Raw genomic sequence first — 15958 nt, 5'->3', positions numbered from 1 at the left:
GCTGGGATTTTGTTCCACCATGGTTTGCAGGACATCCTCGTCAAGTTCTATAGATGTTCCAGGATGAGGCTCATCTTCTAGGCTGCAGTTTCTGGTTTGGAATTTCTGGAACCACCATTGACACTGGCTTAATGCTTATTGTCCAATCCCCATATACTGCATTAATATTCCTCACACTTTCTGTTGTGTTGTTGCCTTTATTGAACTCATAAAGCAAAATATGCTCCATTGTTACTTCCATTATATCTTTGAAAAAATAACTGTTGAAATTGAACTGCACTCTTCAGATCTTGCACTAAGAATAAGTACAAGGTAAAATTACTACCTGCTTTTGGAAGTTGATGCAGGTAGTTTATCCTGTCCACCTCCAATTGAAATTGCAATTGAAAAAAACCACATTATTTACAGGATAACCCAATATTTATAAAAATTCTGATGTCTACAATATTTCTTATTCTAAATTAAATTGTCAATATTCTCACCTTTCAGGTATCATTTCATCCAACCAATGAAAATCTATTGGCAAGTGGCTCTACAGATGGCTTGGTTTGCAAATTTGACTTAGCAGAAGATACAGAGGAGAATTCCTTACTATTAACTATGAATTCACTTTCTTCTGTGGTATGTAATGATATTAATATTTTCAACAATACATGATATATTCCTTAGAAACCACGTTAGATTTTTTTAACAAGTGAATACTCATTGTAAGTGATGCAATGTGTATTTGAAAGGAAATGTTCCTTACCCGCTTCTCTGTATTTCGTTAATGTCCACCTGACACTTGTAGCACTTAATGCACATTCTATTGCTGTATATGTGTCATAATTACGTGACGCCACCCCGCTGGCTAAGCGAGCAGGCCAACAGAAGAAAGAGTGGTGAAAGAGTACAGCAGGGATCACCACCCCCTGCCGGAGCCTCGTGGAGCTTTTAGGTGTTTTCACTCAATAAACACGCACAACGCCCGGTCTGGAAATCGAAACCGCGATCCTGCGACTGCGAGTCCGCTGCCCTAACAACTAGGCCATTGCGCCTCCATGTGTCATAATATATATCTATATATTTATATGTATTATCGCATACTCTGATTTCATAGACACACATACATGTGTGTTCTTGTGCTAATTAGAAGTACTTTGTAAATGAAATCTGTCACTAGTCTTTAACTGGAGTCACTTCTCTATTAACCCTTTCGTTACCGTATTTATTTTGAGATGCTCTGTGTTTCTTTCAATTATTTTAAATATAACAAAGAATTTAGTAAAATAACTTAGTTATCATTAAGCTAGTATTAGGAATATAAATTGCGACTAAAGTTTGGTGGTATATTTTGATGCAAAACTTATGAAAAAAAGACATTTGTACTACAGAGCCAGAGCCGGTTTTGGCCGGGTTGGTAACGAAAGGGTTAATATTATCACCGCTTATTATACTACCCTCGTTGATATTTTTGATCTTATTTCGGTTGATGCCACCAAACAACAGCAAAATCAACAAGGAACACTCTATATGGTCACCTGGCTTGTTAGAAACAGCAGCTAAATATTCCCAAATCACATCTTACTGTTTTGTTGAATAATGGAAATGTAAAGATATTATGTTTGCAAAAAAAAAAAAAAATAGGGCAGGAGTGGCTGTGTGGTAAGTAGCTTGCTAACCAACCACATGGTTCCGGGTTCAGTCCCACTGCGTGGCATCTTGGGCAAGTGTCTTCTGCTATAGCCCCGGGCCGACCAATGCCTTGTGAGTGGATTTGGTAAACGGAAACTGAAAGAAGCCTGTCGTATATATGTATATATATATATATATAAGTGTGTGTGTATATGTTTGTGTGTCTGTGTTTGTCCCCCTAGCATTGCTTGACAACCGATGCTGGTGTGTTTACGTCCCCGTCACTTAGCGGTTCGGCAAAAGAGACCGATAGAATAAGTACTGGGCTTACAAAGAATAAGTCCCGGGATCGATTTGCTCGACTAAAGGCGGTGCTCCAGCATGGCCGCAGTCAAATGACTGAAACAAGTAAAAGAGTAAGAGTATTCACTACTGGAACACCTTTAAATCTTTGTCTGCTTATTCAGTGTTGATCTTGTTCTAAACGACAACTTGGTTACAAAGTTAGAAACGATCAATCTAATTTCAATGATGTATGATTAAAACTTTTTTAAATCTAGCTAAAAATTAATGGGTTTTTTTTCTATTCATTTTCAGGCATTTGTTGGTTGGTGTTCTCCTAACTATGACCAAATATATTGTACAACTCATGTAGATACATTCCATGTATGGGATTCCACAGAGGTAAACATTATAAATCCTCTATTCAGATTTACATTTTTCTGTCAAATAACTACTACTACTGCTGCTTCTTCTTCTCCTCCTCCTCCGTCGTCGTTGTCGTTTAACGTCTGCTTTCCATGCTGGTTTGACTGAGGACTGTCGAGCCAGAAGGCTGCACCAGGCTCCAATCTGATCAAGCAAAACTTCTATAGCTGGATGCCCTTCCTAATGCCAACCACTCTGAGAGTGTAGTGGGTGCTTTTACATGCCACCGGCACGAGGACCAGTCAGGCGGTACTGGCAATGATCACACTCAAAAGGTGCTTTTTATGTGCCACCTGCATGGGAGCCAGTCTGGTGGCACTGGCAACGACCATGCTCGAATGTTGTTTTTCACATGCCACCGGCACATGTGCCAGTAAGGTGATACTGGCAACGATCACGCTCGAATGGTGCTATTTACATGCCACCAGAATGGGAGCCAGTCAGCGGCCCTGGCAATGGTCGCACTTGGACAGTGCTTTCAACATTCCAGTGACAGGAGTGCCAATCAGGCGGTACTGTCAGCGATTTTTATTTATTATGTATTATACATTAAATTACTCCCCAATTAAATCTCTTGCTTTTTCTCTCTAAAACTGACTGTTCCATTACATTTCTAGAGTCAAACAAAAGTATATATTTCAGAAACTAAAATGAAATGAAATATAAATCCTACTGCAGTTTGTAGATGTACAAGGGCTTTTATGAATTCATGTCACTTTAATTTTTTGAGTTGATTAGAGTTTCATAGGTAAAATCATTTTATATTGGACTCAGTGCTAGCATTCTACAATAACTTTGCTGTTGACAGGACTCTTGTAAAGTGGAGAATTTGAGCTCAGATCACAGAGAGCTGGAACTTAAAATGCAAAGATATCACAGGCATCTTGTCTGTTGCTCTAACAATTCTACCAATCCATTGCATTGGACTGGTACTTAATATATTGACTTAGAAAAGATGAAAGACAAAGTTGATATTGACAGGATTGAGTTCAAATCTCCGTTAGCTGAAACAAACATAGTATTGAAGATTTACATTAATATATTAGGTTGTCCCAAAAGTTCGTAAACACTTGCGAAAATTGAATTTTTACTCGCCAAGTACTAACAAAAACAACAAAAATTATTCCACAAAATAAAGACCATTATTTTCCAAGACTTTCTACAAACTTTTGGGACAACCTTATAGTAACTGATGTCAGATATTAAAACACAGTATTGAAGACATTGATATATTTATTTCTTTACTACCCACAAGGGGCTAAACACAGAGGGGACAAACAGATTAAGCTGATTACATCGACCCCAGTGCGTAACTGGTACTTAATTTATCGACCCCGAAAGGATGAAAGGCAAAGTCGACCTCGGCGGAATTTGAACTCAGAACATAGCGACAGACGAAATATGGCTACACATTTCGCCCGGCGTGCTAACGTTTCTGCCAGCTCGCCGCCTTAAACATTGATATATTAACTGGTGTCAAATTTGAAAATATACAATATTGAATACTTGTAGTATTAAGGACATGTATTAAACCATATATTGAGACATTACCTGCTTATGTCAAGTGAAATCGAAATAGGATTCGAAATTGAACCAATCCTATGACTGGCACCCGGCAGATGCCAGGACCCCTGGAATGGAGATACGTAAAAAGCACCATCCAAATCGTGGCCGATGCCAGCGCCGCCTCGACTGGCTTCCGTGCAGGTGGCACATAAAATGCACCAATCCGACCGTGGCCGATGCCAGCCTCGCCTGGCACGTAAAAAGCACCCACTACACTCACTGAGTGGTTGGCGTTAGGAAGGGCATCCAGCTGTAGAAACATTGCCAGATAAGACCGGAGCCTAGTGCAGCCTTCTGGCTTCCCAGATCCCTGGTCGAACCGTCCAACCCATACTAGCATGGAGAACGGACGTTAAACGATGATGATGATGATGTTGAGTATTAACTTTCATATCTCTCTCCTCCTCCCACTCTCTCTCCCCCCTTCTCTTTCTTTCCTTTTCCATATATTTTTCTCTACCCTTCCTACAAAAGTCATAAAACAATAATTTTTTTAATTGTCTTATCTATCCAATTTTGTAGGGTGATCTTTTATATCAAATGACAAATGTGAAAGAGAAACTGAAAGTAAGTACATTGTATTTTTATTTTCTTCTTAAGTTTGATAAAACTGTTTACATCTGCAGGTCTTTCTTGATGAAGTAATTTATGTGACAATTAGCATTCACCATCTGTTGCATTTTATATATACGGCTGGCTTCCGTGCCGGTGGCACGTTAAAAGCTCCAACCGATCGTGGCCGATGCCGGACCCCACTGGCACCTGTGCAGGTGGCACGTAAAAAGCACCCACTACACTCGCGGAGTGGTTGGCGTTAGGAAGGGCATCCAGCTGTAGAAACTCTGCCAGACCAGACTGGAGCCTGGTGCAGCCCCTGGCTTCCCAGACCCCGGTCGAACCGTCCAACCCATGCTAGCGCGGAAAACGGACGTTAAACGATGATGATGATGATGATGAGAATATATACCCATCACCACCAAATGTTATGACATTTGTTTAGATATTTAACAAACAAGAATTTATTTAATTATTGTCTTGCGAGTTACTTGATGACCTTACAAGTGCCTCTGCTGTGTAAAAAAAACCCCTTACACTCTGTAATGTTACTGGTTTTAGGAAGGACATCAAGTCATAGAAACCATAACAACCTTACCTGGACTTGTGCCTTGGAGCAGAACTTTCTAGGTGCAATCTCATGATCATACATGACTGAAGGGGGTCTTTACCCTAACATATAAAATGAATATCATGTACACTATAGGTGCAGGAGTGGCTGTGTGGTAAGTAGCTTGCTAACCAACCACATGGTTCCGGGTTCAGTCCCACTGCGTGGCATCTTGGGCAAGTGTCTTCTGCTATAGCCCCGGGCCGACCAAAGCCTTGTGAGTGGATTTGGTAGACGGAAACTGAAAGAAGCCTGTCGTATATATATATATATGTGTGTGTTTGTGTGTCTGTGTTTGTCCCCCTAGCATTGCTTGACAACCGATGCTGGTGTGTTTACGGTCCCTGTCACTTAGCGGTTCGGCAAAAAGAGACCGATAGAATAAGTCCCGGGGTTGAGTTGCTCGACTAAAGGCGGTGCTCCAGCATGGCCGCAGTCAAATGACTGAAACAAGTAAAAGAGTAAAGAGAGTATACAAGAGAAATGATGTGAAAATATCCTTTTTTGCATTGCAGGACAAAGTTGAATATATTGTTGATTATATAGGAAGTGAAAAAACTGACCACTGGATGGTTCTTGCTGGACAAAAAAAGTAAGGTCTATTATTTCATTTTTTCAAAATTTGTTTTTAAGTTATCTGTGAGCTCTGCATTAGATTAACCCTTTTGATACTGCATTCCTGATGAAATAAACTGTTTTTGTTTCAGTTCATTTTGGAAATACTGAAGAATTTAGTAAAAATAACTTTGCTTAATAACTGGTGTTTTGGAACATAAATTAACATGAATTAACATAAATTAACCACTACACTCACGGAGTGGTTAGTGTTAGGAAGGGCATCCAGCCGTAGAAACACTGCCAGATCTGACTGGGCCTGATGCGGCCTTCCGGCTTCACAGACCCCAGTTGAACCATCCAACCCATGCTAGCATGGAAAACAGACGCTAAATGATGATGATGATGATGAAATCTAGATTAATTTAAAACAGGTATAGGTAAATAGAAATATTATTATTTCTAAGTCTCTCTAAAGGAGACTATGGCAGCGGTACTGGATATTAACAGTTATCGCCAAGCTAATATGGCAGTCCATAAATATAGGACTAAAGCTACTGTTGATTAGGTATAGGTAACCTTTCTTGGAAAGCAGGCTGCATGAGACATGGCTTATCATCATGTAGGTCATGTTACTAAAAGAAATCAATGTAATTTTTTGTTAGGCACACCATTCAGAAAGTCTTGTGGACTGAAGTTTGCATCGTAGAGTTAGGGGTGGTTTCAGGTGGGTTGGTATCAAAGGAGTTAGTATTTATATTTTCATGTTGATATAGGGTGGTTGGATATTTTTTCTTTTTCTTCTTTTTTTTATGTTTACTGAAGTAATCTATTGATGGTAGTGCTGTGATCAGTTAGACCAGGCTGATTGAAACAAAATCACTTACCAACATACTCCATCTCCTGGCCCACAAATGTATTTATTTCATTATTGCCCACAAGGGGCTAAACGAGGACAGACAAAAGGATTAAGTCAATTACATCGACCCTAGTGTGTAACTGGTACTTATTTAATTGACCCCCGAAAGGATGAAAAGCAAAGTCAACCTCGGTGGAATTTGTACTCAGAACATAGCAGCAGACAACATACCACTAAGCATTTCGCCCGGTGTGCTAACTATTCAGCCAGCTCGCCGACCATAAATGTATTATTTCACCAGTTGAATACTGGGGTTGATGTTGTCGACACCTCTCCTCCTCCAAAATTGCTGCCCTTGTGGCAGAATTTGAAACCATTATTATTAAGGTAGTAAGCTGGCAGAATAGTTAGCATGCTGGGCAACATGCTTAGTGGTATTTTGTCTGTCTTTACATTCTGAGTTTAAATTCCACCAAAGTTGACATTGCCTTTCATCCTTTCAGGGTCAATAAATTATGTATCAGTCGAGTACTGGGGTTGATGTAAATGACTTCCCCTAAAATACCTTGCTGGCCTTGTGCCAAAATTTGAAACCATTATTATTGTTATTATTATTATTATTATTATTATTATTTGTTTTATTTTTGTTTAAACTAGTGGCAACCTGAGCATTTTAGAATTCTCAAATGATAAAGATGTAGAAATAATTAGTTCTCTGAGTGGTGGTCACACTGGAATAATTCGTTGTCTTCATTGGGATAAAATGGTAAGTTTTTTTTCTATTTTTTTTTTATAAACTTTCTACTTTATTTACTTATTGTTTTGTATTAGTTTAAAAATTTGTGCAGTGTCAGAAATGATTTCTACATGAAACTCATGAATATTTTGAATGTTGGTTAGGTCTGCAAATGCAGACAATTGTAGGAATTGTAACAGCTTATGTCAATTGTAGATGTGTATGGATGAAGTAACATTTATTTTTTGTTATCTATTTATGTCTAAACAGAAGCTAGTGTAATGTAATTTGACTAAGGGTACATTGTAATGGCACAGTGTTATGGTACATGCTGCACTGATATTTTACAGACCGGTTGCACCAATGTCTTTACCTTTCTGTAAACATTGTTATTTAATTGTTTGAACCTACAGTAAGCTTTAGTGGGCTTGGTTTCTTTTAACTCTACCCCTGGTAGATGCAAAATCAGACACCATGTGGTTTTTCCTTTATGGGCTCACTAATTAGGAGAAACATTGTTATTTTCAACCATAAACCCAAACCATATTGCTACCCACTTTTATGTCTTCCAGGAATAAAATCAAACAACACCATACCAGCTAAAGATACTTGTGGGCTCAGAACGTTAATTCAATATCAGCTCATAATACATGTAGAATCACATTATTAAATCAATCTTTCTTTTTTTTTTATTTCATAATGGTAAGGCCGATGCCAGCCTCGCCTGGCGCCAGTGCAGGTGGCACGTAAAAAGCACCCACTACACTCACGGAGTGGTTGGCGTTAGGAAGGGCATCCAGCTGTAGAAACATTGCCAGATAAGACCGGAGCCTGGTGCAGCCTTCTGGCTTCCCAGATCCCCGGTCGAACCGTCCAACTCATGCTAGCATGGAGAACGGACGTTAAATGATGATGATGATGATGATGATGAAGTTTGGGGATTAGGAAGAAATTTGGCTGCTATTTTTAGCAGATCGTACGACCACATAAGGGTTCCCGCAGCTGGTGAAGGCTAATTTAAAAAGGGAGACAATCCCAAGTACATAAAATAAAACCATTCTATAAAGACGAAGTTAACAATAGAATTGTCATTGTAATGGTAATTTGGCTTCACTCAAGACTGACACTCAACAAACATTGACTGCCATCTCATCTCTGTGTTCTGTATTCCAGTGATTTCGTTGGAATTACAATAATATCCCTTCACATGACATCTTTATATATAAAAGTAAGGTTGTGTGTCTGTCTACTCTGATTTAGATTCCTAACTACTCCCACATTTTGCGGTGCAGTTTAACCAAAACCGGGTATCTTATAGTCGTGATTCATATCGAGCCCTTCTGGGTATTAGCGCGCGTCTACGATGAGTCTACGATTTTAAAAATAATTTACCATAATTTTTTTCCATTTTAATACATATTTTTTTAAAGGGAAGTAACTCTCTAAAAATGTCTACGATGAGTCAACGATTTAAAAAAAAAATTTACCATCATATTTTTTCCACTTTTAATGCATATTTTTGCTATTTTTTGGCTATAACTCTCTAAAAATGCTTTATAGTTATTTCCCTTACAAACCCAAGCAACGCCGGGCGATACTGCTAGTATAGTATTTTATAAACAACTTATATGTTAAACACAAAAGTAAAATTAAGTTATTCCAGAATGTTATATTAGTCAGAAATAACTTTCACCATCAACAATAGTTTTAGAAATATGTTTATTTTGTAAAGATACAACCAAGGTTTTCTGGAATGCATTTTTTAAAATATTTTTTTTTAACATTTCAATTTCAGACAAGCAGTTTAGTTACCGGAGGGGAAGATTCCATGGTTTGTTTATGGTCAACAACTACAGCAGAAGAAAATAAAGAAGTGGTAACGTTTTTAAGTAATATAAATGTTTGTGTATGTGTGTGTGTGTGTGTGAGACCATTATTTTTATTTCTTTCAGCTTCACCACAGTTATGTCCTCTCTTTCTCTTATAATGTGAGCAGCCATTCAGATCCTCTCCAGTAAGAAATCAATTCTGTTTTAGCCTCTCCTCTCATCTTTAGCCCCACTCAGTCAATGAGGTTCTTAGGCTTGCAAGCTGCATGGTGATATCACTAATGTTGGTACCATGGAAAAGGGCACTTAAACACTCTGTAAAGTATTTGGTGTCAGAAAGAGTATCCAGTTGTAAAAACCATATCAGTACTGACATTGTAGTGTGATGCAGTTGTTTTAAGGATCTTGTCAAACCGTCCGATCCATGGCAGCATGTATGATAACAGTGATAGCAAATTAGCAGAGCTGGTAGGGCATTAGAGTGCTTTGTTGGATTTGTTCTGGTTGTTTGAGTTCAGACCTTCCTGAGGTTAACGCTTCGTCCTTGTGGAGATGAGTAAAAACAAAGTGTCTGTCCAAGTCAGTTGATTTGTGGAACCATGAGAGCATCAGATCATAAAACTTGTGGCATCTGTTTCAGCTTTGTGTGTTGTACACATTAACACCTGTGATAAGGTATGTCAGCATTACCCTTCCTTTGGGCAACATCAGTGGCATGAAGAGAGGAGACATGCCTACATGAACAACTGCTTGCCTTCCATAAAATAACCTTCTCCAGGCCAGTACCTTGGAGAAGAACTTTTCAGGTACAGATTTTCAGAATGTTTATGACAGATAAAAAAAAAAGGCCATTGATACAGTTTCATCATTGTTTATTCCCATGTTCCATGTTTGCATGGGTTGGATGGGTTTTGACAGGACCCGATGATACAAATACTGTATCATGCTCCAATATCTGCTTTGGCATGGTGTCTATGGTCAGATGCCCTTTATAATACCATCTACTTTACAGTGTGTATTGTGTGTGTGTTTTTTTTTTGTTTTCATCTCACCAATACTATTGAGGTCACCATGCAGCTTGTGGAACTATGAACCTCAGGCAAGGTGGGATCAGTTTTATGCTAGGGGGAAGGGGATTAAAGTATGGGAGAAAGGGTGAGGAATCAGAACAGTTTCTTTTTGAGAATCTGTATGGTTACTCACTGTGGAAAGCAGAGAATTGAGGAAGATGGTATATATATAAATTTTATAACCCTTGCAACAATTTTATATTTCAGTTTCAATTATCACATATTTTATTCAGAGTTGATAATTTGTTTGTATAATCAACAGTCAAGTAGATTAATCACTAATTGCTCTTATCTTTGAGAGAAAGGAAAAATAATATTAAATTTTGGATTCATATTAGTTGTGATGGCTTTAGAAACTTATATGAAAGTTTGTACAAAACTCAAAGGAAAATTATGTACATCTTCACATTACTTTAGGTAGTCTATAGTACTGGTGTTTCAGACTGATAAGCTATGAATTAGTTTATTATTATTATTAATAATAATAAAAGCTATTTTAGGCCTTAACCTTACAAGTTACAAGGCAGTCACCACTAGTGCTGGTGCCATGATAAAAACATCCAGTACACTGTGTAAAGTGGCTGGCATTAGGAAGGCATCTGGGTGTAGAAAAGTATGCAGAGGTAGACACTAGAGCATGTTGCAGTCCTCCAACTCTTCAGATCCTGTTAAACCCTCTAATCCATGCCATCAAGGAAGCTGGATGTTGAATGGTAATGAATAGTTGTGAGTTCAAATTCCGCCGAAGTCGACTTTGCCTTTCATCCTTTCGGGGTCGATAAATTAAGTACCAGTTACGCACTGGGGTCGATGTAATCGACTTAATACCTATGTCTGTCCTTGTTTGTCCCCTCTGTGTTTAGCCCCTTGTGGGTAATAAAGAAATAGGTAATGAATAGTGATGATGATGATATATGTACCTTGGTACAGAATAATTGGGTGAGAAAAATCTCCTCATGCTATTTAGTGTTCATTCATTAAAATCCCATATACCTCTTTGTTATCATTGAAAGATCTTACATAATGGTTAAACTATGCTTTTGCTGATGATATTTAATAACACTGAAACATGTCCACAATTATCACCATACTACTAAAAAAAATCAGTCTCCATTTATTCTTTTATAATTAATTGAAATACTGAAGTTATCTCCCCTGACTTCATCAGAATTAGTAATTTTAGGTATCACTTTTTTTTTTCTCATCATCTTACTTAGAAACTCAGAAACAGCTTGCTTGTGCAAGTACAATTAGTTAAAGACTTTGGGGCATTCCTCTCAATGGCTTTAAGCACCCCCACTTTCCAGGAGGTCCCCATCTACTGGATTGACTGACTAGTATTTGATCTTAGTCCATTTCAGGATCATCACCATGATCCAAATTGTAGAGTCATTCAGGTGTGACTTGCCATACAAGCAAACAGGTATCTGCCTCACACCCACACATCACGTCTCCAACAAGGTTTCATCATCCCTTTTCAGCCATTCACTGTTCCTCACTATATCAAGTACATTGGCCTTCACTTTATATTCACTATAATATTAGGATGAGATCTTTGTGGAGGCACAATGGCCCAGTGGTTAGGGCAGCGGACTCGCGGTCATAGGATCGCGGTTTCGATTCCCAGACCGGGCGTTGCGGGTGTTTATTGAGCGAAAACACCTAAAGCTCCACGTGGCTCCGGCAGGGGATGGTGGTGATCCTTGCTGTACTCTTTCACCACAACTTTCTCTCACTCTTACTTCCTGTTTCTGTTGTACCTGTATTTTCAAGGGGCCGGCCTTGTCACTCTCTGTGTCACGCTGAATATCCCCGAGAACTACGTTAAGGGTGCACGTGTCTGTGGAGTGCTCAGCCACTTACACGTTAATTTCACGAGCAGGCTGTTCCGTTGATTCGGATCAACCGGAACCCTCGCCGTCGTAACCGACGGAGTGCTTCCATCCATCCAGGATGAGATCTGAAATATTTTCTGGTTCTGAATAGGATCTTTGGGATGAAGATTTAACAGTGTTATTCATGCACGTGCATGCATCTCACAATGAGATGACATTAGTAATTGTGGAACTTTTTATCTATATATGGGAAAATTCACCCGGTCTGGACACCGGTAGGATCGACAGATCGATAGCTCTTTCTCGATTTGGTGGGTGGTGATACACAGCTGTTCTTAGTTGGTAGAGCCATCCGTCTGGTTGATTTCGATAACTAATGAGACTCTGGCCTGCTAACTAGCGCATCAATTTATAGGCTGTGTGGTAAGTAGCTTGCTTACCAACCACATGGTTCCGAGTTCAGTAATACTGCGTGGCACCTTGGGCAAAGTGTCTTCTATTATAGCCTCGGGCCAACCAAAGCCTTGTGAGTTGATTTGGTAGACGGAAACTGAAAGAAGCCCGTCGTATATATGTATATATATATATGTGTGTGTGTGTGTGTTTGTCCCCCCAACATTGCTTAACAACTGATGCTAGTGTGTTTACATCCCCATAACTTAGCGGTTCAGCAAAAGAGACTGATAGAATAAGTACTAGGCTTACAGAGAATAAGTCCTACTGTCGATTTGCTCGACTAAAAGGCGGTGCTCCAGCATGGCTGCAGTCAAATGACTGAAACGAGTAAAAGAGTATATATAATCATTGAGGGTTTTTGTTGTTGATGTAAACAGAGATTGTAGTAAAAGAAAGGCTTGAAAACAATATTACTGAGATACCCAACAGCAGAAGAGAACCAATTAGTGATACATTTGTTGTTGTTGTTACACTTGTTGTTATTGACTTTTGTCTGATTAAAATGTTTGTCATCACTCATTTGAAATATTATTCACTGAAATGTCATCACCCATTTAAAATCTTGCCACTTATTCGAAGCATCTTTCATTCAGTTGTCATGGTTTCCTTCCCTTTATTTATCCTTATTATTTTTTGAAATATAGTTTTTTCATATCTTAATTGATGAGCTCTTAATAAGTGGGATAACTTTCAACAATGCATTGATTGATTTTTGATAATAAGTACTGTATTTTTAATAATGTATGTGATATATTTGTTAATAAATAGATTAATTTTTAATAATTGGGATGGTGTAGCTGTTAATAATAAATGTGATGTCTTAAATTATGTATTTTCTTTCCAGAACAAACTCAAGATAAAAGCACATAAACTAAAAACTTTGCCCCGTATTAAAGCTGGCCAGTGAAAGTGCTTCTGCTGTTGCGCCTACAAAACAACTTGAAAATAACTTGAAGATTCTGCAACATTCAGCTGTATGTTCTTGATTTGAACTACTGTTTAATAAGGAATGAAAATATAAAATATATGAAATTCTGTGTCCAGAAACTCAACTTTCAAATAACAAGTGCAAATGATGATTTTAAGAAATTGTTTTTAATCTTTAGAACCAGAAATTTCCTAAGTGTTCTGAACAGTTTCTCAATTAATTTCTTTGTCACTTTATGAACTTTCAATTGGCAAAAAAGTCTCTACATTTCCAAAAAGCCAAAAGTGAAAATTGCTTCACAAGTCTGTTGCAACTGATGATGCTTTGTTCCTTCTTTTTACACCAAAAGTAGATCCTATCTTTAAATAACTTTGGGAAAGATCAGATTATAATTCCTGCTCATTTGATTACCATGGATTAAACTGTTTGAGAAACCTTTAAGTGAGGTCTGCGGCACCAATGCAACCTCACAAAAATGATTTGAAAATGTGTAAAAAAGAAAGCTATGATTGTTTGGGCTATTAATTAGAAATGGCTCAGTCATGTCCTTAATGATTAAAGACCAAAGAAAATTGATTGCTTCTTCTTTTCTGCATGAAAATTAATCCAAAATTATTCTTTGTAAAACTAATTTATATATGTATATTTTTAACATAATCTATTTCTTTGATGACATTGTGAACTGATATATCAGTTGTAAGAAGCAAAACAATTAAGGGAATAAATTTTGGAATATATTGCTGCCAATTTGAAGACTTATATATGTGTCTCCTCTTGATATAAATATCTAATATTTGGGATTTATTGTTCCAAAATAAGGTCACATTATTATGCAAACATTTAGTTAGTTAGTTAGTTAGTTAATTTGGCTCAAAAGCAAATAGCAAGGCCATGTAGGGGGACATGGAGTTAAGTACAGGGTGGTGTTCATGTAAAGAGTTCAGGCCACTTGAGGTCAAGGGAGGCTTTGAACAAAGCGGTCGTCAGCATCTTCACCATCTCGTCTGGCAGCTTGTTCCACGGATCCGCATCCCGGACAGAGAAAGCTCCTCTCCTTCGATTGAGATGAAATCGTCGCAGGTAGAGCTTTTCGGAATGACCCCGCAGCCAACGCTCTGGAGCAGGAGTGAAGAACAGCTCTTCACTCCTTTTTACCAAGTTTGTGTTGAGATAGTCAGACATATATTGTGTATATTTTAAAAAGCATAACAACTGGTAATAACAGCAGACATGAAATAAAAGTACAACTAGGTACAGCAAGGCAATCATCTGTGCAGCTCAGAAACACTTGGAGGTCAACAGAGATATGTTTAGAAGTAAAGAAATAGCTATTGAAATCATATGGAGTATTGCATTATAAGGTTGTGTGTGCTGGGCCCTGAAGAAAAGTGGTGAGCAATTATCAAATGTATTTGAACTATGGTGCGGCAAGAAGTTCTGTGTATTAGCTGTCTAGAACATAGAAACAATGCATGGATTAGTGGAAAGATAACAACACCAGGGGAATCTGTTAGCACAGATCAAGATGGAGGAAAATATCAAAACATGGACATTGGCAGTGGAGGATCCACTGATTGGTAATGACAAGCACTGAAGAAGGAATGGAAAAAAAAATGCCATCCTTGCAGAAGGAGAACAGGGTACATTCAGGGTGGTCACATGCAAACATTTATGTAAGATATCAATGTCCCTTGATGGCTACTATACATCAGGTTTTTACATACCACCTGTATGAGAGCCAGTCAAGTGGCACTGTCAACGATCATGCACGAATGGTGCTTTTTGTGAGCCACCAGAACGGGTGCCAATCAGGTGGTACTGGCATCAGCCACAACAATGACTTCACTTGACTCATCAGGTCTTTGCAAGTGCAGTTTATCGCCCAATGATTGAAGGGTACTCTTAGATGGGCCAGTTACGCCGCTCTGGCATAGGCCACAGTTGTGGTCTCACTTGGCTTGCCGGGTCTTCTCAAGCACAGCATATCTCCAAAGGTCTCTGTCACTTGTCATTGCCCCCATGAGGCCCAGCGTTCGAAGGCTGTGCTTCACTACCTCATCCGCAGATTCCCTCTACTGCTAGGGTGTGACACTTTTTCACACAGCTGTCCTCATCCATTCGCAACACATGACCATACCAGCATAGTCGTCTCTCTTGCAGACCACATCTGATGCTTATGTCCAGCTTTTCTCCCAGGGCGCTTACACTCTGTCATGTATGCACATTGACATTACACATACTATGGAGCATACTAGCTTAATTCCTTGCAAACTTACACATGTCCTCAGCAGTCATGGTCCATGTTTCACTGCCATGTAGCATGGCTGTTTGTACACATGCATCATACAGTCTACCTTTTACTCTGAGCGAGAGTCCCTTTGTCACCAGCAGAGGTAGGAGCTCTCTGAACTATGTCCAGGCTATTCTTATTCTAGCAGCTACACTCTCAGAGCATCCACCCCTGCTACTGACTAGGTAATGGAAGCTATCAACTACTTCTAGTTTTTCCCCCTGGCATGTGACAGAAGCTGTTTTCTGCACATTTTCAGTGTTTGTTGCACCCGAGCATTTGCCACACAAAAACTGTCTTCCCAGTTAGCCTTCTTTTGATATTGCTGCACTTCTTATGTGTCCATA

General features: G+C 38.8%; 1 protein-coding gene across 1 annotated transcript in view; it reads left to right on the top strand.

Annotated features, from left to right (window-relative positions):
• The window catches only part of LOC115211959 (WD repeat-containing protein 89), a 35878-nt gene extending 21799 nt beyond the window's left edge, over positions 1 to 14079 (top strand). The window contains exons 8-14 of the mRNA XM_029780726.2: positions 490 to 621; positions 2212 to 2298; positions 4411 to 4455; positions 5569 to 5645; positions 7125 to 7233; positions 8999 to 9079; positions 13238 to 14079. Coding sequence (XP_029636586.1) covers positions 490 to 621; positions 2212 to 2298; positions 4411 to 4455; positions 5569 to 5645; positions 7125 to 7233; positions 8999 to 9079; positions 13238 to 13300 — 594 coding nt within the window. The 3' untranslated portion in view covers positions 13301 to 14079. The remainder of the gene's footprint in view (positions 1 to 489; positions 622 to 2211; positions 2299 to 4410; positions 4456 to 5568; positions 5646 to 7124; positions 7234 to 8998; positions 9080 to 13237) is intronic.
• The last annotated feature ends 1879 nt before the right edge of the window (positions 14080 to 15958 follow it).

Source organism: Octopus sinensis, linkage group LG5, assembly GCF_006345805.1.
Source record: "Octopus sinensis linkage group LG5, ASM634580v1, whole genome shotgun sequence".
NCBI classification, from domain to species: domain Eukaryota; kingdom Metazoa; phylum Mollusca; class Cephalopoda; order Octopoda; family Octopodidae; genus Octopus; species Octopus sinensis.
The sequence above is the reverse complement of the archived record's forward strand: the minus strand, read 5'-3'. Positions and strand labels throughout refer to the sequence as shown.